The 23,283-nt window shown below is 42.3% G+C and overlaps 3 protein-coding genes across 6 annotated transcripts; all 3 read right to left on the bottom strand.

The window, feature by feature from the left end:
* Positions 1–78: 78 nt before the first annotated feature.
* ino80da (INO80 complex subunit Da) lies at positions 79–6,982 on the bottom strand. 2 transcript variants are annotated; one of them, XM_078174515.1, is made up of 10 exons: positions 6,857–6,982; positions 4,483–4,729; positions 3,573–4,384; positions 3,337–3,436; positions 3,031–3,255; positions 2,800–2,909; positions 2,442–2,575; positions 1,660–1,883; positions 1,327–1,481; positions 79–1,242 (listed from the first exon to the last, which is right to left on the bottom strand). In XM_078174515.1, exons 1-10 carry the CDS (start codon positions 6,879–6,881, stop codon positions 212–214), a joined length of 3,063 nt encoding a protein of 1,020 aa, XP_078030641.1. In that variant the 5' UTR covers positions 6,882–6,982; the 3' UTR covers positions 79–211. The 2 variants fall into 2 exon arrangements, with proteins under 2 accessions (XP_078030641.1, XP_078030640.1); XM_078174514.1 differs by having other exon boundaries at positions 1,327–1,484; positions 6,857–6,981.
* Positions 6,983–7,028: 46 nt separating this feature from the next.
* On the bottom strand, positions 7,029–16,546 carry LOC117251809 (NADH-ubiquinone oxidoreductase 75 kDa subunit, mitochondrial). Its single transcript, XM_033618365.2, has 19 exons — positions 16,275–16,546; positions 15,517–15,596; positions 15,035–15,135; positions 14,821–14,928; positions 14,620–14,696; positions 14,355–14,436; positions 14,089–14,219; positions 13,819–14,004; positions 13,600–13,734; positions 13,391–13,505; positions 13,137–13,282; positions 11,942–12,070; positions 11,704–11,833; positions 10,762–10,922; positions 10,507–10,661; positions 10,042–10,217; positions 9,820–9,954; positions 9,625–9,697; positions 7,029–7,622 (listed from the first exon to the last, which is right to left on the bottom strand). The coding sequence occupies exons 2-19, from the start codon at positions 15,593–15,595 to the stop codon at positions 7,531–7,533; spliced, it is 2,211 nt and encodes a 736-aa protein (XP_033474256.1). The 5' UTR covers position 15,596; positions 16,275–16,546; the 3' UTR covers positions 7,029–7,530.
* Positions 16,547–18,501: 1,955 nt separating this feature from the next.
* Positions 18,502–22,688, bottom strand: cmklr2 (chemerin chemokine-like receptor 2). Of its 3 annotated transcripts, none has more exons than XM_078174513.1 (3): positions 22,298–22,688; positions 20,619–20,737; positions 18,502–20,525 (listed from the first exon to the last, which is right to left on the bottom strand). In XM_078174513.1, exon 3 carries the CDS (start codon positions 20,487–20,489, stop codon positions 19,410–19,412), a length of 1,080 nt encoding a protein of 359 aa, XP_078030639.1. In that variant the 5' UTR covers positions 20,490–20,525; positions 20,619–20,737; positions 22,298–22,688; the 3' UTR covers positions 18,502–19,409. The 3 variants fall into 3 exon arrangements, with proteins under 3 accessions (XP_078030639.1, XP_033472826.1, XP_033472821.1); XM_033616935.2 differs by having other exon boundaries at positions 18,502–20,523; positions 20,626–20,737; XM_033616930.2 differs by lacking the exon at positions 20,619–20,737 and having other exon boundaries at positions 18,502–20,523; positions 22,298–22,687.
* Between the last annotated feature and the right edge of the window lie 595 nt (positions 22,689–23,283).

The raw sequence follows: 23,283 nt of genomic DNA, 5'->3' as shown, positions 1-23,283 counted from the left end.
GAATCCCAGAGACCGCCTGGCTACAGAGTAAAATAACAAAAACAGAAAAGATTGAGGAAAATCTGAGGTTGTGCAAATTCATTATCAAATAGTGCACTATTACCACATTGCACACATGTAGCAGATGAAGAGGGGTGGTCAATCAGGAGCCAGTCGACTGGGTAATAAGTGACTGTGAGTCCACAGACCGTCATGCAGCCGCTGCAGGCTCTCATTTACTTTGCGTGAAAGGTGGTGTGGCGCTGTTGGCACTTGCAGCGGTGGCACTAACTATAGAAAAGCCAGCGGGGGGCGCTGTGGAGCTGTGGCTGGGCTGCACGTCTTTTGGGATGCCACTGTGGGAGGCCAATTGATGGCCAAAGGCCGCGCTGAACTGTGGGAGCTGTTGCTTGGGCTGTGTGGAGGTCAGATGATCATGTGAGGAGGATGGGAGGGAGGACGAGGGGGCGGGGGAGGTCGTTAAACCTGCCAGGCCACTCTGGGGCATCGCTGAGAGAGCAGCCATCGGCTGCAGCGTCACAGAGTGGGTGGTGGCCGGCGGTGTGGACAGAGAGGTGGATATGAGATGGCTCTCTGGTCCTATGAGATTGCCAAATTGCGTGGGGTCCGTGAGGGGGAGAGGGAGATTGTTCCATGATGAGCGTGGGGGTCCTGGCACCCCGCTGAGAGGAACTTCTAGCAATAGAGGGGTGTCTGTCTGGAAGGAGCTGGCGTGGGGAGAAGATATGTGGTCACTGTATGGGGATGGCACGTGCTCACTGCCGTAGTGGCTGCCTTGGGGAGATGACGTGGGCGCATCCGACTTGGCCAGCACATGGGATGTGTGTGTCCGGGAAAACGTTCGCTCTGTTATGGAGGTCTGAGTGAGCAGGGAGGTGGTGGAAGGGGCTACTGTAGAAGAAGATGAGGTCAGGTTGGAGCCCGACGTCTGGGGCTGGTTAGCAGGCTGAGATGGCGGCGAGGGGGGAAAGTGACCCCCAGTGGACTGCAGTAGATTGTCCTCCAGCTCGAGGCTGGTGAAGTTCTCTGTAGGCATGCGGCTGTTTAGCAGGTCCCCCATGCCCCCCGGCTGGACCGGACCAGGGAACACAGTCATGGCGCGGTGGTCCACTCCTTCAGATGGGGCCAGGTCGCCCATGGAGGTCAGGCACACCAAAGAGTCCGGGTAGGAGCCCATAGCCTGCAGCGCACGCACCAGCTCCTCAGCCTCCTCCGTGGTGGGCAACAAATCCCCATTCTTACCTACGAATACACACATTTATCATTATAGAATCACACACAGGGACTTTGTGAGTACACACATCAAAGAATGAGCCATATGACAACCTTCAAACAAGTCAAAGTCCTGCAGATCATCGGGTAGTCTGGGTAACACGTCGGAGAAATCCTCCTGGTTTAGCTCAAGGTCATTTGGAATGTCTGCCATGTCATTGGTGATATCATCAGGAAGCTCTTCCGTACTCAGTTCTGGAGTCGACGGGCTTCTGTCACAAAAACGAGACAAAAGAGCTCAGTGAAGAAACACAACATGCTATTGTCAAGAAGAAGCTGTTCAAACACGTGTGACATGAGCACCTGTGACTGAGGGTATTCCCCTGACACCTGATCTCCCACACTAAATTTTTAAGTCAACAGTGTAGAGACATGAGTGCAGCTCACCTGATGCTGGCCTGTGAGGGCATTGCTAGGCTTGTAGAAGGCATTCCCAGGTTCCCCTGTGGCAACGCTGGAGGGATGGGTTTCTGAGGCCTCCGCGGCCCTCTCCTCCTCTTCTTCTTGTGTTTTTTGGTGAGCGCCGGTGGTTTGGTCTTTTTACGTGGCTTTCGCTGTTGCTGCTGCTGGTGCTGCACTCGTCGGTTACCATCCCCTCGCAGGAAGTTATCCTGGGTGGTGTGTACGGATGAACATTGAGTCATCATAACAACAGCCCATGTGGACTCAAACAGAGCAGTCCCAAAGAATGAAGACTACTAACTAAACACTAAATATGAAGCTACTGCCAGCAGCTAGTTAGCTTAGCTTAGCATAAAGACTGGAAACAAGGGGAAACAGCTAGCCTGGGTGTGTCCAAATGTAACAAAACCCACATACCAGCACATCTAAAGCTACAGACATTTTGTCTCCTTTGTCTTTTCATCCAAAAAATACATTTCACAGGGGGTTATGTGATGAGCTATTTTTGGTTGGGATCAATAACTTCTCTGCTGGTTGCTGGGCAACTGGATACAAGCTGCAACCTGTTAATTAGTGAGAGTTAGAGGTGCTGGTGGGTGGATTTTGTTACCCTTGGACAGAGCCAGGCTAGCTGTTTCCCCTTGTTTCCAGTCTTTGTGCTAAGCTAAGCTAAACTAAGCTAAGGACATATATCGATCTTGTCATCTAATTTGGCAAAAAAAAAGCACACCAAAATGTTAAAATTGTCCCATGAATACTGAACTCACCATTTTTTTGGCATGCTCTTCACAGAGTGGTGTCTGGTGCGTGATATCAAACACAGGGATGGAGCACTGCTGACCATCTGCAAATTTGGCTGTGCAACTAGCAAAGAGCTGCTGGGAACGATTCAACAGAATGTCTACAGAGGACAATAAAGGAAATAACACAATACAACTGGGCGAAAAGCATGTGATGGTGGTACTCCATCACAAAGGGATATTTGACATCACAGTGAGTCAATTAAAAAAACATGTACGACTGGAACTGATAAACCTGGATTTTCAATTAGATAACAGAATCACAACCATTCTTCTGCACTTGAAGCAACCAGCTGTACAGCCAGTGCTGTGGTGGAAAGGATACGCTGAAAGCAGTGTCGAGTGAAGGGCAGAGCCCTGTTGTTGCAGGCTTGGCCCTTTGTGCTGCCAGTGCAGGTCCCCGTATCTGTGTTCTGCTGCCTGACTGGAGCCACACTGTAGAGACACACAGATCCAGGACTGAGCAGACAGCAGTAACACATTTGTCAGGTTTCAACTACTTTGATCTTACTGTATTCATGTTAGTCTTTACAGATTGTGACACTTGTGAGAATACCTCGAGGAGCTTCGAGAGGCACCACGTAACTCCTGGATCAGCTGCCCAGCACAATCGGGGTTGTTACTGGCAGCGTGCAGCAAGGCTTTGCGGAAGGCATAGCGGTATCTCTTTTGACGGATACTCGCCCTCTCCTGCCTGCACATGTGCTTGTATTTCTCCTGGAGGTACGAGCAAAGCCTTAGTAGCCGTGTTCTCCGCGAGGAACCGCTGTCGTCTTCCAACCTATTTAGAAAACAATTAATAGCGGTCATTACGAGAAGCCTCACTGGTTCCAAGTTTATACTGTGGTACTAGGATACTAACCCATTCTGTGGTCTCCAGGAGCTCTGGAAAGGAACAAATGTCTCTGCCTCCTCCTCTTCATCATCATCATCGTCAGCACTGTCTTCTGACCAGTCCAGTCCTGGAAAAGAATCTGTTAGAGCAGCTCATCTGTCTCGGCAAATGTCAGTTGTTACACTATGTCTAAACTATCTTACACAGTCCATTAAAACTGCACATGAATTTATAAGTGAGGTAAATGCATTTAAATTAAGCACCTAGATGAGGAAAGAGGTCTCCGTGCTCCTGGTGTCTCTTGGCACAGAGCTGCACCAGATGTTGCAACCTGGCCAGGCAGCTGGCAGAAGGTGAGAAGGCAGCGGGACGCATGACAACCATGTGCCGCTGATTGTTACTGCCACTGTCCTTGCAACTGACAGGCAAGTGAGTCGCAGTGAAAGGCATTTTCCTGCTGAGTGATGGCCCAGAGGGTTGCACTGGACTGGGTGCTGCATTAGCGGGCATCCCTGGAGGCAGAAAGTTGACCGTCTGAGGTGGTGGTGGATTGCATAATAAACCCTGCTGCTGTCCTGGGAAGATGAAGGAAGTCACGCTGGAGTGCTGGGGCGGGTGGAGGAGACCTGACTGCTGCCGTGGGAGATGAGTGTTGAGTGGCGAGGAGGGGTGGACACGGGGGGCAGGGGAGGGACTAAAGTGCTCAGGGGGTGGCTGGAAGAGGTCCGTGTCATGGCAGAGTTTCTGACTGACCACCAGCCGACTCTGTATTTTCTTCTTGATGGCGCTGCCCTTCCGAGGAGTACCCACCTCCTCCCCATCTGTGTCATCCTCATAAAAGGCAAAAGGGTCCAGGAGTTCCCCATCAGGGAGGGGCAACAGGCGTGAACAGGGAGGAGATGGCGGAAGTTCATCTAGACCATTGGGAGCTTTCAGAGCTAGTGAGGGCACAGTTATATTGAGAGCCACTGACTCCAGGTGAGCCCGTGAGCGCATTTCCTCCAAAGCATCATGTTTCTTTTTCCGCTCCTTCTTGGGGATAAAGCCCAGAACCTGCAGGTGGCTGTTACAGTATCTGGAAAACAAGAACACATCCTCAGCACACTGTGCACAGCGTAATGTTTTCTGCACAGCACAGGAGAATATGCAACACATGTACACAGACATACACACCTGCGGTCCTCAGACTTGGGGATGGGGTTGGTACAACGCTGGCTGTTGTACTTGGCCACATATTCACATTGCTTGAAGGGGGCTGTCTTATCCTCCAGAACGTGCCGGATACAGAAAGCATAGCCGTTTAGTCTGCGCTGCTTGCACAGCTTTGGGCTGTACGAGCACAACGGCTTATTGTCCACCTCTGAGAAGTGTATGTGTTTGCCTTCATACATCACGTGACTCTTGTTCTTGACAACATCAGCTGATGGGATAAAGTCAGGGGAAACCAAGAATTACATCACTAACACTTCATACTGAGGAGGTAACTGCGCACGCTGAGAGGCAGGGAAGTAGTCACCTCTACATCAGAAGACTGTTTAATAGCTAATATAGGTATTTAATGGGAATAAAAATTCAGGACGCCCACATAATTATGCAATATTATTTGGTGGAATGTCAAAAATTAAATAACATTTCAAGACTGATTTCATAACAGCTTGTTCATTAAATTATTGGACTGCACATTATCTTTGAAAACATAGTCTAGACAGAAATTTCTGACTGCTAGTTGCTGTCACACCTTCTCATTTTCTAAATATCTCCATGTGAAACGGTGGTAAACAGAGAATAGGTACTTTTATGCAACAGTCCATCCAATTATTCTCCAAACTACCACTTACAAGATAATGCGATGGCGGTAAAACAGTATATTGCATGACAGCGGTGTGCATGACAAACTAGAACGGTCACCCGCCGGTGTGAAGGCATCATTGCAAAACTAGCTGAACACTCATATAACTTAATAAAAAAGTCGCTTTTTTCCATTCATAAAAAAAACACGAACCCTTCTATTAATGAAACGCTTCTTAGTGCCAAAGCATGCAAACAGGATGCTCCGGGAAACGTTATGTCTCAATACACTGGAGCAATAATTGTAGCATTAGCTGCCAAGCTTCAGTAGTAGCTTAGCCGCTACTTTTAACTTTAATTGTGTGTTTTCAAGATGGTCTTGACAGCGCTACGGCTCTGACAGCTGAGGTACATGTTGGACACATGAGGGCAGGGTGGCTAAGAGTCATTTATAACAGCCTGGGTTAACGTTAACAACTTTAGGTGCGGAGAACCGGACAGGCAGCAAACGGTGACTAACCATCGTAACTACCGTTAAGAGCCTGGGGAGCTAGCATGCTAGCGTTAGCCTGGAGCCGATGTACAGATGTGAAACTTTACCCTGTGATACTGTGAGCGTATCTACGTGACACATACTCCCGTGTCCTGATCCATAAGACACAACTTTATCCATCTTTAAGCAGCAATACATTTTATCAAGTTTTACCAGACGCGAAAAGTCCAATTTGCTAGTTAGCTAACACGCTATCAAAGCTAAAAACACAAATTAGTAGGCGGTAGCTAACCAGGAAACGGAAACATCAGCAAATGGCAACACTATAAAAGGTCTATTTTCAGTTTAGTTTCATTAAGAAAAATGCAAGCGTATTCATACATGACAAGCAATACTTGCCCTCAATCGTGGGATTTTTGTGTAAATAAACGCGATACATTTATGGTCAAATACTTTCAAACAAAGGGTCTACATACGAGGCTTAAGGCCTGTCCCCGAAGGCCTCCGTTAATAATCGATATGAATTATAGCCACTATCGTTACATAATGTGACATTAGCAGGCTATAGGGCTTAAGACTTTAAACATTGCATAATTTTCTGTATCTCCTTAAGGCACAGAGTCATTTAGTAAAATCACAAGTTATAAAAATAAATAAGTCATTAATAGGAGGCCTATTAGCCTCGGTAGCACAGCGGCCTCTAGTTGAACGCCTGGCCGCTCGAAGCCCTCGCAAAACGGCACACTCAGAAATCGAGACCGAGGCTGTATACGATTTCGCTTACCTTGAATTGGTATGGGCTGTGTAAGGTATTCGCTCCAGATAGACGGCCGAAATGTCTATTAGAATCAGCTAGGCTATTTGTGCATCGATATTCGAGACAGGATAATAACAGTGATCTTCATCGAGCTCGGTATATCTTGAAATAAGGATGCATTTGAATATAGGCTATCCAGAGCAAATTACAAGCAGTAGGCAGGCTGCTGAGGATTTTTGTTGGATCCACAGCAGACTCCTCACAGCACCACTACAGGCACTGCGGGGACATGACAACAATCCGCTCAACAACAACAACCTCTCCTACCATATTGGAAATTCAACTTTCTTAAAAGCCCCTACAGTGTAGAAATGTCATGTTAATCTCTTTATGACAGAAATTGCAGTTTGTGTAGATGACAGTGCCGTTTACAATTTTCTCAGTTAAAGCAGCTGTGTTTAATCATATTGACTGAGAGGTCCTGCAAAGTGTTTCAGTGTGAGATCCACCTGGACCACGGCTATCGTCCTCCATATGAATGAGTTACCAGCCCTGCTGCCACTGTTGCCGCTGTTCACTGATGATGGACCACGTGCCAGGCACATACAGGAGCTCGAGACTGGAAAAGTTGACTTGTGTCACATCAAACAAGGACAATGGCTTCCATATCAGCAGCACATATTTTTTGACACTTTTAACATTTTTTAATAGCAGCACAAACTTGAATAGGTGGTTGCAAATATTCATTAGTCTTGCTACAGAAAACTGGTTCATTAAATATCACATAAATATATACACTTGTAACACTATGCTCCAAATACTTTTAGGAAAATATAACACTTTTAATATTAATTTCAAGAAGATGAGAAACTAAATTTACCTTTGATGCCTAGGGACTTTAAATCTTTGGTCACACCTACCTAACAGGTAAACATAAACTGTGAGGAGTGCATCTTTGGAGATTTGGTCAAGCCTAAACGTACATATTCACTCTGCAAGTAGCACGTACACAAGTTTCAGCAGGTTAGTAAAGTATGTTCGGTCCATAATGTGCATAGATGATGAGGCATCTACTTGGAATAAAACAGTCCAAATAAATACATTTCTAGGAATGTGCAAATAGTAAAATTGTGCGTATAATTTTTTTTTTCTTTTCATGGACTGGATGGCTATCATTTGTGCTTCAGCATATAGCCGGCTCGTCCACAGCTTGAGCTCCCTCTTTGACGGCTTTCACACACTTGGCCATCGTCTGGGAGGCTCTGCTTATCGGATCTGTGAGTAAAGATGGAGAGCAAATTTAAAATCGGCACACCAAAATTCAACATTATAATGTGTCTTAACTGGAAAATCAATAGGTGTTCATGATGCTATGAATTAAAATCGTTGTGCTTACTTTGCTTGAAGATATGCATTTAAAGCCCAATGTTGTACGTGTAACAATAGTGCTGCTGAGTCTGGTGTTGCAATAGTATTATATTCAAGGATGAATATGTCACTATGTGTTGTATTATGCTTGTGTGATAACCAACATACAGATAATATGATAATATTTGGAACAGTCTGTTACTTGTTTTATTTTGTAGTTAAATAGGACTATCAGCTTTAAACCAAGAAGCATTTTGTCTGCATCAAACTCATAGAAGTAGTGCTACAAACTAAATTCTGTCATATTTGGTTGTAAAAATATATTGTGATTAAGAATTTAAATGTATAGAGAATAAAAATTAAAGCAGATTTTCATGAACATAAACACAAGCAGTGAGGCAAAGGAAATGAAAGATGCTGACGGAAAGTACTTACAGCAGCTAGGTAGCTAGGTATATATTGGATTTTTTTTTTCTCTTTACCAGGATATGACAATAATTTAATTTAAAAAATCATGAATTCATGTAATTCAAAAATGATTTAGGAATTTCAGTGAGCATACGGCATATGAATTTTGCAGATGCCATTGACATTGTTTTTTCTACAGAGGAGCCTTTCCATGATCACATTATTTCACTCTACTATTTTTTTGTCCTTTTTGTTTTCTGTAGTTTGTTTTACTATTATTTTTGGCAACAAGCGTCGACACACAGGATATCTCATACTACTGAAATTGCTATGAAATTTGCTGAACACATATTATGCTCCGATGATTTTAATGGCCTCATGACCTCATTGTTTTTTTAGATTTTGACCCTCTTAGCCGTAGCGCTCGGACATGTTTCTGTTCTCTCCTAATATACAATTACCATTAGCTCTCCAAATGTTCATGCCACTGTAAATAATGGTAATAACATTGAGATCTAACTATGGTATCACATTCGCTGCACATAAAAGAAAGCTTTAAGCTTTTAGTTATTGTACATTTCATATTGTATTCTGGTCTGTACAGTGTGTACTAATTGTTTTTATTATGTAAGGCATCAGCACCAGTAACCTCATCACTTTACAAGGTAGGTATATTGTATTTTGTACTATGCAGTGTGTACATACTGCCTCTATTATGTCAGGCACATGGATTTACTGTAGTATGCATTGCACCTTGAATTTTATTCTTATTTATTGCGTCTACTTGTTAAATGTAGGACAGATGTAGAGATGGAGATTAGTGTTTCGCTAAATCTGGTGCAACCATGTTTTCATTTCTTGTAAATGATTAATGTCATTGCACACTGTCCTCTTATAAATCCAATAAACTAAACTATTCTGATAATAATCTATACTAATGTAAGTAAGAGCTCAATCAGAATCCAGATGACTAATTGTGATAGATGTTTCGTGGTGGTTCTAAACCTCACCCATTAACAATGTCAAATAAAAATCTGTAATATAAACAGAACACTTACAGAGGTGCTGCAAGTGGATTTCCTCCTTAACAGCAGAAATAACAAACACTTTCTTCAACAGGAAGCACAGCAGTAAACATCCCTAAATCTTTGCTCAGCTTGGAGAGCTGGATTTTGTATTGTTCTTCAAAGAAACCTTCCTCTGATGACTGACATGTACACAGGACACCTTAACTGATTAATTTATTCAGCGATAATGTAACACCTTAGTGGGAATTTTCATTTGGATTTATTTCATTCAGTGAGAAAAAAGCTCATGTAACAGCAGCTAATAAGGTCAAATAATAAGATTGCCAATTATGTGGTATTAGTATTATTAGCATTTCTCCCTGTCAACATTTAAGAATTGATGCAACACTGCTGTGTTTCCTGGAGGATTTTGGATAACAGATAACATTAAGACTGGGTTGCATGAGAGGAGTATCGGAGCACTAGTGACCCACCTGTCATATAGAAGTCCTTCACAGTAAGCTGTGGAGGGACTAAAGGTTCAGTAAGGACAGCCTGGTTCACTGCCTGAAAGAGATAAGAACAGCATGAAGCAAACTAAGATAAACTAACTGAATACATTTAAATGAAGCTTTATTAGTACCTCCTCTTTAATCAACAACACATGCTGGAGGAAGATAACAGCTGACCTTAGACAGTTCATTAGCCTGCTTAAAGTAGTTGGCCTCCTCAACATCATCATATCGCACCAGATTTGGGGAAACCTCTGCCAGCCTGTTACGCACTTCATCAAGGGTGTCATATGGCAGAGTCACTCCAGCAAGCTTAAAAAGGGACGGGAAAAAAACACAGCATTTAGTCCTGTTTCTTATTATTTTGTATAAGCTGGTTATTTTTTAATTGTAGTTCACCTCAGATATGGCTCTGATGATCTTCCAGTCCTCCCTAGCCATGCCTGGGGGCGTCACAGCCACTTTGGTCTGCTGGGCACGGCCCTCAGTGTTCACATAGGTGCTACATTTCTCAGTGTATGCAGCTCCAGGAAGAATGATATCAGCCATTGGTGCACCGGCATCGCCATGGTGACCTGCACAAATCATTTAAACAAAGTAAGAAAAAGTTTGATGCTCTACTGGAGGGACAAAAACCATTTTTACTGAAGATATTCCCTCTTTATATTTTGATGAATGGGATGGAACTGTCGAACACTTTGTGCACTGGGTTCATTTAGGTGTCTTTACTCAGGTTTTTCCTTTGTAACAGCTCTTTACATGTAAAAAATGATCAGGACTTACACTGCCTCTTACATATGCCATACATAAATTAGTCTAATGTAAATGAAAGAGCTTCTGCTGCTGTGCAGTAAAAGAGCTGACCTTGATAAATTATGAAGCTATCCTTGGGGAGGTCTTGGCGAGTGATGCAGCCTGCATCAGCTCCGAGAAGAAACAGAACTTTGGGTGGGTTCTTCCTGATAGCCTCCACTCCTGGCTTGTACCCAAGATCGAGTGCAGCCACTTGACTGGCAACCCTGAAGACATGGGCAAAACAGCACACATTGTACAGTAAACATCCCTCTTGAACACTCCTCTTACCAGAAGCTTTTCCTCTTAATTTTCCATGACTATGACCTGTGAAGCACATTGAGAACCTTCCAGGTTTCCTCCGCGCCACTGCTGACTCGAGCGTTCTGGGCAATGGTTGACACAGCGGCCATTATCGCGGCCCCGTCCTCTCTCTGCAGACAACTGCTTCCAACCACAACAACGGGATTCTTTGCCTTAGCCAAGACCTTTAAGAGGAGATAAACGACACAAAAAAAACTGAAAAGACATTCAGTTTGACTGATAACATTCATTGTATTATTCAGGGGGGACTTCATTGAGAATGGATTGCAGCACCACTTTCAAGCGCTATCTGCCCTTTCTCAAGATTCCATTCACAAAGTGTATTGTGCTAACGATATTACAGCGCAGACACAGCCATTAAGTTTTGCATCTGAGTGCGATTATCTATGTGGCAAAGTATTAATGTAAATTTTGCACTACGAACACAGTAGGCAGAGAGACAACGAAAACTCGAGCTACAGGTCCTGACTGGCGAGGTGTGGAGCATTTCTCAACTTTCAGGAAGGAATTTAAACATGACAGAGAGAAACCATATTGGAATTTAAAATCCCAGTCTGTCTGTGCTGTTGGTGTTTTAAAACACACACTGTAAAAGAAGATGGCATGATTTGAAGTGGAGGAAAAAGGAAAAAATTAATTTAATACATCAGTTACCATCAAACTCTCTGAAGACACTAATACTTTTGGTCTGTTTTTGAGGCTCATTTGCATAGAAAGGGGGCCAATTTCTGCCAAATGTATGCATATTACCTTGTTTAAATGTGTGCAAATAACACCAGCACCATGATGCTATTTGCTTGGAAGTGCAGTCAAGGGTGCATTTCAACCTTTGCAGGGCCTTTGAGACTTGCACATTTTCTTTTTGTTTTATTTGTGCAGAATCAGCATCTGCAAAGCCACGCAATCCTTTTGTGAATTCGCCCCTGGGAATGCTCAGACTGTTACCTGGCAGAACGGATGAGATCCTGATGCAATTTCCTGAAGCACTGTGGCAGACTCCCCAAGGTGGTCATATGTGTAACTTAGGTCCACTTTCGTCCCCACAAGAGCCACTTGCAACTCATTGTGAAGCCAGCTGTACCATAGATATAAAAATCATATTAAAGAACATACATCTCTGTTTAACATAACTCAGATATACTAGTTCGATACTGAGATACTGTATTTGGAGCATTTAACATACCCTTTTCTGATTCTTGCATTGAACAGAGGAGCCTCATAGCGTGGGTGTGTGCCAACCAGGAGCAGCAGGTCAGCTTCTTCAATACCAGCGATCCCAGTGTTAAGAAGATAGTTTGAACGCAGGTCAGATCTAAAGAAGCCAAGGTAAAAACAGAAACTTAAAGGGCAGCTCCATTTTATTCCTGAAGTTTTTGTATTAGTCTGGAAGTTTCTGGTCGTGTTCCTTATTTATTAAAATCTTTAAGTTCATATATTTGATGAAGTATGTATGTTGTAGCCTCAAAATGCTATTTTCCCAAGCCCTTCTAAAAGCCATTTCCAGTGTAACCTGAAATAGGTTTCTGCATGATGACGTTGCTTCATATAACCTTATGTACCGCTGTGGATGCCACATTAGTTTGGTTCAGAAAGTCACACAATAACACAAACAAATTAAACGATTGAGGCAGCAGTAGACCAGCAACTCCCATGTGCTGAGAGGTAAAATTACTGTTTCTGTCTGGTGGAGTCTGATTGCTTTGAAGAGAGCACAGATGGATAAAACGGCTTCAGCTCCCTGATAGAAAGGGCTGTATGACAGCAAGGTAAAGCTGTAAAAATATTCTAAACATAGCATACATTTGAAGTGATACTGATTTTATTTTAGGTGGTCCTTTTTTTAGGTGGCTTAAATACGTTTTGCTGCTGCCCCCGTCCTTAGCAGCCAGATTCCTTTGACAAAAACGGTAATTTTACCTTGCAGAACATTGAGAAGTTACTTGTCTACCTCTATCTCTGATTGGTTAGTTAGTCTGGTTATTGTGTGACTTTCAGAACCAAATTAACATAGTGTCCTCAGCTGTACATTCTTTAATTTCTGTGCCCAGGTACTCCTGTCTGCTTCTCCAAACTGTGAGCATGCCAACCGCCAGCTAACTGTAGGTAATACACTGACTATAAATGTGTTCACACAGTACAAATGCAGTGTATAGCAAACACCATCTTCTCTCTCCATGTGAACCTCAGCAAACAGCTGCAAGTTGTTTAGGGAGGGCATCAGCACTGTAACCTACGTCACTGCTTTTTGCTAGCAGCTGACTGAGGGTTTCCATTTTTGAAGCACAGAAAAGAACGCAGCTGGACACACCCTTTAACATCAGGGCAAATTAAATTGGCTTTGTCCCATGTTCAGTTTTACAGTTAGTCTGTGGCCTTACCCAGCTCCAGTCATTGGGAACGCCTCCTCAGTGCACAGGTTTTCACTGTTCAAACTGTTCAGCAAATCTTTCAGGGAAATGAGAGCCTCTGCGTCCACCAAACCTCCGACAACAGCAGCAACATCGTTTCCTTTAACTCCTTGCAGCTGTCAGATAAAACAGGTGTTATTTAGGACAGCCTGAGTTGAAACAACAAGTGGCAAATTATCATGCACTGTCTGATACAGAAGGCCATTTCATTATAAATCACATACTGCTCCAGCAACTCGAGTCAGCACATCTTCCCAGGATGTTGGAACCAACTGCCCAGACTCATTTTTCACCATTGGTTGAATAAGCCTCTGCCTTTTGAGTCCATCATATGCAAACCTGTCAGGATGGAAGCAAGGATGAGTTCAGCATTGATGCAAACATCATACACAAATCTGTCTGTGAGGGAATCTTTGTGTGATTAGACAAGAACCTGGTTTTGTCTGAGATCCACTCCTCATTAATATCCTCATTGAGACGAGGCAGGATTCTCATCACTTCACCCCCGCGAGTGCTCACCACAATGTTGCTGCCAACAGCATCCAAAACATCAATGGACTCAGTCTTCCTGCAGAAAACCAAACGACACATGAGTGTAAAAATTAACCTATGACTAAAATGTTAATCAAAATGTAGTGTACACTCCACAAACCTGGTCTCCCACGGGCGTGCAGTGAATGCATATGGTTTAGAGGTCAGGGCCCCCACTGGGCATATATCAATAACATTCCCAGATAACTCCGACATGAACATCTTCTCCACATAGGTCCCAATCTGCAGGTCGTTGCCTCTGCCAGTGGTGCCCAGGTCCTCCACACCTGCAATCTCACTGGCGAAGCTACAGGAGCAAAAAATATTTATTTTCAATAATCTAAATTTACACAGCAACTCAGCTTACTCTAGATATTGATGCATGACTCACCGCACACAGCGAGTGCACTGGATGCAGCGAGTCATAATGGTTTTGATAAGAGGGCCGATGTTTTTGTCTTCCACAGCTCTTTTGCCCTCTGTGAAGCGGCTCCGGTCACTGCCAAACTGCATGGACTGGTCCTTCAAACAAAAACGGTATTCGGTCTTATTAGTCAATCTCATATTTATAAATGATTTAAAAAGAATGTGTGTCATATTCACACTCATGTCTATGATTAACTCATCTACTGTACACGGGTTACGATGATCTTTTACCTGTAGATCACACTCTCCTCCCTGATCACAAATTGGACAGTCTAATGGGTGGTTAGCCAGTAGGAACTCCATCACACCCTCTCTGTGTAAAATCAAAGAACAGTTGTGAATATAATTATTTGAAGCGGGAGGTTTGGGAACTTTATTTTAGTCCCACAGACAATTGGCAGTAATTATAAGGCAATATGACCTCTACAGGACAAATATGTGTTATTATCAGAGAACAACAGGGTATACAATGTCTTACTTGTGAGTTTGATTTTACCTGGCCTTTCTTGTTTTGTCAGAGTTGGTTAAAATGTTCCAGCCTTTCATGACAGGCATAGCGCAGGCTGCCACTGGCTACAAGATAAATGGAATAAAAGTTTACACTCTGTCTCTGTTAAAATAGGCAACTAAATACTGAAAGACCAGCTTGGCTGCCAAAATAAAAGCAAAACACAAATATACACAGCCTAAAATATACCTTAGGAACCTTCTCTATCTCCACAAGACACATGCGACAGTTTCCAGCAACTGACAGGCGCTCATGGTAGCAGAAGCGAGGAATCTGCACTCCTACCTTCTCACATGCCTGTGACAAAATTGAGTCACAGTGTTAGATCCAATATTATGACTCAAGATGTCAGGAAATGAGCTCTCTATCACATGCGACTGTACAGATGAATTTAGCATGTTACCTGCAAAACGGTGGTTCCTGGCTCCACCATGATAGGGTTCCCATCCACAAACACTTCCAGTAGGTTACTAGCAGGTGCTGTTGCTGTCGCTGCGGTGCGAGCTTTAAGCACACACATGAAACATTTATGCAGACCTTCTCTTCCAAGTACTGTTACTTTTAATGGAAAAAACAGCTGCATAATGCATCATATCTCTATCACATCATATTACAATGAATCCCTGATTTTCCAAAGTGTAACAAATGACTGGCACTGACTACTAATTGGCTAAATTGAGCCAGCAACAGCCTGGCACCAGATGTGGTAGCTGGCAAATCTGACTGTAATCCTGCCTATAATCCATCAGTGGAACAAAGTGACAAGGGTTCTGGTGCTTGCACACCACTAACAACAAACAGGGTGTTTTGCTTAAATACAAGGCACACATTGTATTTAACCAAAGCACGAAAAACTAATCAGCTGATGAATTAGCATATTGTTACCATTGTTAGTTGCTGCCACACCTCCTTTGACAATTGCTGGTGGAAAGAGGCTCCGACTCAGAACAGGCAAACGCAACATGCTGCAAGAGAGGCAACATCACGTGTAAGGTCCAGTTCCTCTAGTTAACACATTTAATAAGAGTCAATAGAAGATATTCAACGGTGGTGCCCGAGAACAACTAGCAAACTAGCAAAGCGGCAACTAAGTTAGCAAAACAAAAACAATAATGTTAGCTGGTCATTTAACGCAGGGGCTGTCACCCAGAGCAGCAAATATATGCTGCGACGTATATTAAAAGTAACATATATAATTCAGGATGCATTTTATACGGCTGTATTGATATAAATAAATGCCCTGGGAATATGAAATAACGAACTGTAGCGTTAGGTAACGTTTAACTAGCCAAATAATGAGCCAAGCTAACGTTAGCAAACTGACATAATTTAGCATTAGCTGACTGTATTAGCTCGCGACATTATCAGCATAACGTTACGCCGGTTATAAATTTGAACTGCCCGCACGTGCAGCTGTATGTAAACGGTTGGAACGTTAGCTCCAAACTCACAGATGTAGCATACAATGCTACAAACAAGCTAACGTAACATATAATGTCAACCTAATTACAGCCGAATAACTTTACTGGTTTGTTCAGTTTTAAGGTGCTGTTTCTAACGTTGGTTCAGCAGTTGTGTCCCGGTTATAAAACGCCCACACAGTAAATAATATTTAATAAACGCAGCGGTGACCAGTTGCTTACCTTGCCGGTGTTTGTCCTTATGAAACTGCCTGCGACGCAGATTGCGCACTGTCTTATTATTCTGCTGCGTCACGGATTAAGTAATCCTGTATACCATAATCCAAGGCTACTTTTCTGTAAATAATGACGAATCTAATCGTGCATCTCTTTAACACTAGACATTACAGTAATGTAAACCCTCTCTTTAGCAGATGCTCGTCACATGTACACCAAATAGTGACAGGCTGTGGCACAGTGGCAGCAGCAGCAGGGTTTTCCCATCACATTGAGGCTTCATCTAATATGGCTTATTCCTCTTTCTGTCTGTAATGAGCTACTTTATAGAGCACTTTTTCGAAAGGTGGAGGGTCACAGGTCCAAGTCCATGAAGTGCCATCAGGTCCTGCTGAGTGTAGTTGTTAAAGGGGAACTTCACCCATTTTTCAAAATTCATACATGTTATTCCTTTGGTATAAGACAGTCCAAAAACATGAACAGCTATCTCCCAAATCCAAAAACTAGAGTGCTAAAACTCAAATTTGTGATGTCACAAGGTATGAAGTCTGGAGCTGCGCCACAGACAATGAATTGTGAAAGAGACGACACCGAGAGCACCCAGGGGAATGATCTGAGTATATGTGTAACAGGGTCAATTATACAGTAGTAATATGTGTAACAGAGTAATTACACAAAATTTGTTTCACTTGATATTATCTGACACGCTAAGGCCTCCATAGTCAATATGTGGAACGTTTGATTTTCAGTTTCTGTACCCCTACGTTCACCTTTTGGGGTACCCCACCTATAAAGAGGTGTCACCCGTCTTACCTCTCCCCTTTTGCTGTTGTACTCCATGGGAGAGGTAAGTGACATCGCTTTTGTGGTCATTTCCATGTTGTTAAGCTATGTTTATAAGATAATTTTATGCTAACATATTCCTGTATCACTTAATTTGTGCAGGGGCTTGAGTTATATGGTTATAATTGACAGAGGATTTCGTTTTTACCTCTTGCTGTCAGGTATGTTTTCTGTGTTTTGTTGTCCTGAATTGAATGTAACATGGCCGCCCCTCTTGCAGTTGTACTTCATGGAAGAGGGGCTCGAGTTACATGGTCATAATTGACGGAAGATTTTGTTTTTACCTCTTGCTGTCAGACTTGTCAGGAATAAACAGAGATCGCCTCCAAAGATATTCACGGTCTGGGCCTCTTCATATCAACACAGCACAGACAACACTTGTGTCCACTGGTTACATATGGGGACATTTCCTGTTTCATAACTGAGGACACTACAATAGAATAAAGCTCATTTGGGAATAAAAAAGAAATTAAACATTCTGTGGGTCCACAAAAACATGGAGCAGCTCCAGACTTAATACTTGATGACATCACAAGTTTGAGACTTATTGCATGAATGAATTAATGAATTTTTAATATTGTATCATGCAAGCAGTTATGCCTAGTCCGCATGGGCTTACGAGATACCATACATTCAGAGCAAGCCAGGCTCAGAATCCAGCAAACATAAACTGAAACATCCTTTTGGAAGACCAAGTTCGTGGATCACTCACAAAGACATTTTAGTGTGTAAGACTGAAAAAAAGAAATCAAAATAAATACTAATTAAACAAACTTCCTTGCCTTCTCTTCCAGGCTTTAGCAACAACATTTGCAAACTTAAACAAATCAAAATTAATTAGCCGTTTTTAACATCTGAGCACCAGAAAATGTCAGGATTTAAACGAGCAGTTTCATAGAATATAAGCTCTAAGTGATCATAGTTTGTACAGTAAAAGAAAACCGGACTAATTTTCCACTTCACCCAAATCATACAGCTCACATATCCTGTCTCCCTCCTGAATATTGTTGACTTTTCTGGTTTCTGGCTGTGAGAGAGAGTAACTCACGTTCATAAATATTGATTGGACCTTCCCAGGCCATGGAAATAACATATTGCAATACTTAAATTTGGTGGTGTTTCCCTTTAAAGAAGGGTGAAATGTGTCCTTCCTGTCCATATCTTTAAAGTTTTTCCAGGGATTCAATTTAATCCATTCAAGTCAGAGTTCACCCGGGAGAAATAACAGGAAATGGCTGGTAAACAGACCCTCAGGAAATGGAAGGAACTGCACATCTGGATTTATGTCAGGCTCGTGTATACCAATTTCCACCTGAGACTGTGTGTACATAAAACATCAAAGCCTGCTTTTAAATAAAAGAGTAAAGAAAACATTAAAGTACAGCAGGTGTTCAGAGGAAGATTTATTTATAAATGTGCTATTTACTTGTAATATATTAGAATAAAACATTTATACAACTCTCAACTAGTTTAAAAATCTTACAATACATTAATAAGTGACTAGCAGCCAGTATAAAATTATATAAAAACAATGTTAGACTACAAATAGATTTATGCAACATATTCATCTCTAAGAACCAAAGACACCGTGCTTCAAGAGTACAACAATGAAAAAATCAGCAATACATGAGATGCATTTGATATAAGACTGCCACTAATGATTACTTTCATTATTGATTTATCTGCCAAAGTTTCACTTGCTCTCTTTTGTCTGAGCAACAGTCCAAAACCCAAAGATATTCAGTTACTAGCATAGAAGTCAAATAAATTCAAGCAGCAAATTCTCACAATGGAGAGCCAGGAAACAGAGAATGCTTAGGATCTTTTTTTAATGATTTAAATGATTAATTGATTATCAAAATATTTGTAGATGGGGTCCCCAGTAGCTCAGTAGGTAGGGCAGGCACCCCGTGTGCAAAGGCTGTGTCCTTGCCGCAGCGGCCACAGGCTCGATTCCAAACCGTGGCCCTTTGCTGCATGTCGTCAAACTGTCCTGTCATTTAAGGCAAAGAAAGCCCCAAAAATAATCAGAAAATGCTTGCAGATTAATTTTCTATTGATCAACCAATGAGCTGTTTCAGCTTTGGTTTTATCTCTGAAAATCCCTTGTGCTATGCAAATGAAAAATAATGGGAAATATGTCGTTCTACTCAGCTTTTCCATTGAGTGTAGTCCAAATGAAACAAAATAGGAAAATCTTAACACTACAGCTGGAAAGAACAGCTATGGTAATCGTCCACATTTACGCTAAAGTAATGTTTTTCATGGACAACTACTACAGTCTGAGGATGGTTGTAATCATAGAGTCGACGACTCCACAGGCTCCTCTGGGACACTTTCCTGTTGAACTGCTGGCACAGACTCCATCTCAGTGGCAGAGATCGACTGGCTGAGCTCTCTCAGTGAACTCTTAGTAATGTCCAGGCATGCACGCTTCAGGATGTGACGCACCTTTTTGCCCAGGAGCATGTACAGGAGGGGGTTAATGCAGCTGTTAAAGAAGCCTAAGCTGTTAGCGAGAGGAAAGCCAGCTTTCAGGATGCTGTGTAGGTACATTGAGGAATGCATGGATAACTCCATCAAGCTAAAAGTATGAAAAGGTGCCCAGCATAGAAAGAAGGCGAGAATTACAGCAGAGACTGTTTTGGAGAAGCTGGACAGCCGAACTGATCCCCGAGATTGATTCACTTTGATTGTCAGAAGTATACCTGTCACACATATGGCACTGAAAGGCAAAAGAAACCCCACAGTGGTTCGAATGACCACTATCGTAGTGTGTCTCATGGCCGCCGTGTGTCCGTCCTGTGTGTGGAAGTTGTTGAAACACACGACTTTGTCGTGTAGGCGCATGGTGTCGCGAAAAATCAATGCAGGGCAGCTTGTGATGGCAGCCACCGCCCATATGCAACAACATACATACCAGGCTCTCTCTGTAGTGCGATACCTCTGAGACCAGTTGAGGTGGACCAGAGAGACATATCTGTCTATGCTGAGCACCGTGAGAAACAGCACGCTGGCGTACATGTTCATCACGGACACAAATGAGTTAATCTTACACATGAACACGCCAAAGTCCCAGTGGAAGTCCCGCAGGATGTAATCGATGTAGAAGGGAAGAAAAAGAACAAAGACAAAGTCTGCCATGGCGAGATTGAGCAGCCAAATGCTGTTGACCGTCTTTTTGCTTTTAAACGCCGTCACCCAGATGACGGTTCCATTTCCAATCAGCCCGAGCACAAAGGAAATAATGTAGATGACCACTGAGATGATGTGCATAGTTTCCCTCTGCCTGTGCTCTACTTTAAGCTCCTCTAAGTCGCCGTACTCCAGGTAGTATTCATAGGTGTAATTTTCGTAGTCCTCGCCAGAGTCACCCATTGTTGCACGGACGTAACCTCTGCGGTGAAGTTATCTGTGGGAAGGAAAAGCCAATGATAAGAAGCATTCCTGTAGGACGATGCGTAAATACAGACATTCCCAAGCATTATAATCAACCTGTTCTCATCTCACACACTCTGTGATTATATTGGGCTGCTCCCCAGAAGGACACAGTTGTCTGTCCTGTCCCTCTGTCTGATCATCCAGTTCCTGTGTTGAAGCTGGGACTGGGTGTGTCCTGAGTAACCCTGGAACACAGTGTCAACATCCCTCCGGATCAACAATGTGGACAGTGAGATGCCCCACACATGAGACAGCAACAGGCCTCGTAGTATGATTCATAGTGTTTGTTGCACAATTGTATTGGCATCATTCATCTTTTCCAAGGTTATTATCGTCCAAACATCTGGGTTGAAAGGGGTTTTTTTTTGTTTGTTTTTTTTAACATATTACCAATATTTGTATCTTCATCAAGGCCAGACGAGGGCTCATGTCCACCGCAATGTTTACTTAAGATGGATTCAAAACAAATTCACCATGAGTTTGTGGTGGCTGAGATGAATGTTGTTTAAGTCACACTCATGTTTTTCAGGCTATTTCTAGTTTTCATTGCACAATACAAATGTATCCATGTATAGTCTATAAATGAACTTTGACAAAACAAGTTCATGTAGACAGTGGCAGATCCTCCAATAGGTGACATAGGCAGCCACCTTGGATGGGACAGGGGGCAGCATTATTATTATTATTATTTCATTTTACATTTTATTTATTTATTTTTTTGACTAAAAAAAAAATCGTACATTAGGGAAATGGAGTGGAGTGTCTGTGGAGAGCATTATAGTACGAGAAAATGAAAAGTACAAACACAAGAAGACGAAATGTGCAAATTTGCACATACTGCATTCTTTCGTAGTTATGATTATTGTTTGTTAACTAAGTTGTTTAATTGTGTTGGTTTGTCTTTGCTCCTGTTCTTGTTCGTTAGACACACATTTCGTCTTCTTGTTTTTGTACTTGTCATTTTCTCGTACTCTAATTCTCGCCTCATACACTCCACCATTTCCCTAATGTTCGATTTTTTAATGTTAAAAAAATAAAATAAAAAAAGCAAAATAATAATAATAAAATAATACTTTTAAATTAAATTAATTAATTAAATTAATTAATTACTTTTTTTAATAATTTAATTTAGTTATTTTTTTGGCAGGAGCTGGAGGCTTGCCTAAGGTGCAGGATGTGTCTATGTCTGGCACTGTAAGTAAAAATTATAATTACATGGTGGTATTAAGCTACCAGAACAACTTTAAAAATATGAATTAAATCTCAATCTCAAAGAAAAATAAGCAAACATGCTTAAATAATCACACTTTGCCAAAAACGTGTGTTGACCATCAGAGGAGGCAGAAACTGTTTCACAAACCATTGCAACCAACAAATAAATAAAAAGTTGAATATGTCCTTAAGAAAAAAGAAAGCTACTGCAGATATCAATACACCAGCAAACAAAAGATAAACGTGTACTACAAAGACAAGAAACCTACTGGACAAAATGCTGAATGCAAAATCAGTGCAGTCAACAAAAAAAGATGTGGAACCTGTCCCATAAGAATGAGGGCTATATCAGGATTATATCTACATGAAAATCAATGCAAAAAAACATGGTTTATATAACAGATATCCAGCCTGTTGAGTAAGAAATAACAGTCATAGTATAGTGAGTGCCACATACACACTATTGGCATACTAATGGGATTAACATGAAGGGCTTTCCCGTTTAGATCAGAAGCAGAGAGTGCATCGCTTACCTCAAAGTGCACTGCTCCCTTTTATTAGTGTCTGGATCAGAAAACACCGACAGCTCCCGGGTGGACGTGACTGCTAACGTTTTTAGCCGTTTAGCTCCGTTTTGCTGGGCCTTGTCCGTAACTTCCCCATTCGCTTGCAAAACTCTTTGTGCGGCATGTGTAGTCTTTCCGTGAGTCCATCCAAACTCTGCTCCGTTAGTGTGTGCAGAGGAGCTGAGATGTGCAGTGGGCGCGCCTGGCTGACGCGTCAAACATGAACCACAGTATGAAGAAAAGTTATTGGTCACCCGCACTGAAGAATGCTTTCATTCAGAGGAGCTGCGGCTGCTTCTCATAACAGCAGAGTAAACCCCCGGTGCACGCTTTTCCCCACCTCACTGAATAAACGGAAAAGTTTTGAATGCTGCAGATTTTTTCTCCTAAAATGCACAATCTGCTTCAGTGGGTGGGAAGGGCCAAGTAAGGGAAAGTTTATTTAAGACTGTCATCTGCCTTTTCCCTCCTCTTACAAGGCGTTTAACGCTTTGATTTAGTACCCAGTTAATTGGTGCTCATTATAAGAGAATAAACTTGTGGCAGGCCTTCACGGTTTCTCTCTGGATGTGCAGGCGGGCTTAGTACACTGTAAAAAGTTTGCCAAAACAACTTGGTGAATCCAGTGTTATTTCAGCCCTATCTCCAGACATAATATTGATGTTGAATGATTCTGCAAAAGCCACATTGTTTCCTGTCAGTGCCAGCCTTTTTAAAATTATTTATTCCCACAATATCACTGTATAGTTAGGTAGGCTATGGTTACAGGGACTGCATTTCCTTAAAGTTGGGGACTTGTAAGACATGAGTTAAAGATAAAAAATAAGCATGGTCCAACCTATAATACAACTAATACAATTATTTATATAGCATTGTTCAAAACAGATGTTACAGAGTGCTTCAGAAGACAATAAATGCAGAAAAAGAAGCAAAGTTAAAACAATAAGGTAACT

Source organism: Epinephelus lanceolatus, chromosome 14 (assembly GCF_041903045.1).
Source record: "Epinephelus lanceolatus isolate andai-2023 chromosome 14, ASM4190304v1, whole genome shotgun sequence".
Taxonomy (NCBI): Eukaryota; Metazoa; Chordata; class Actinopteri; order Perciformes; family Serranidae; genus Epinephelus; species Epinephelus lanceolatus.
Note: the sequence above shows the minus strand (reverse complement) of the source record. Positions and strands in the feature narration are given on the sequence as shown.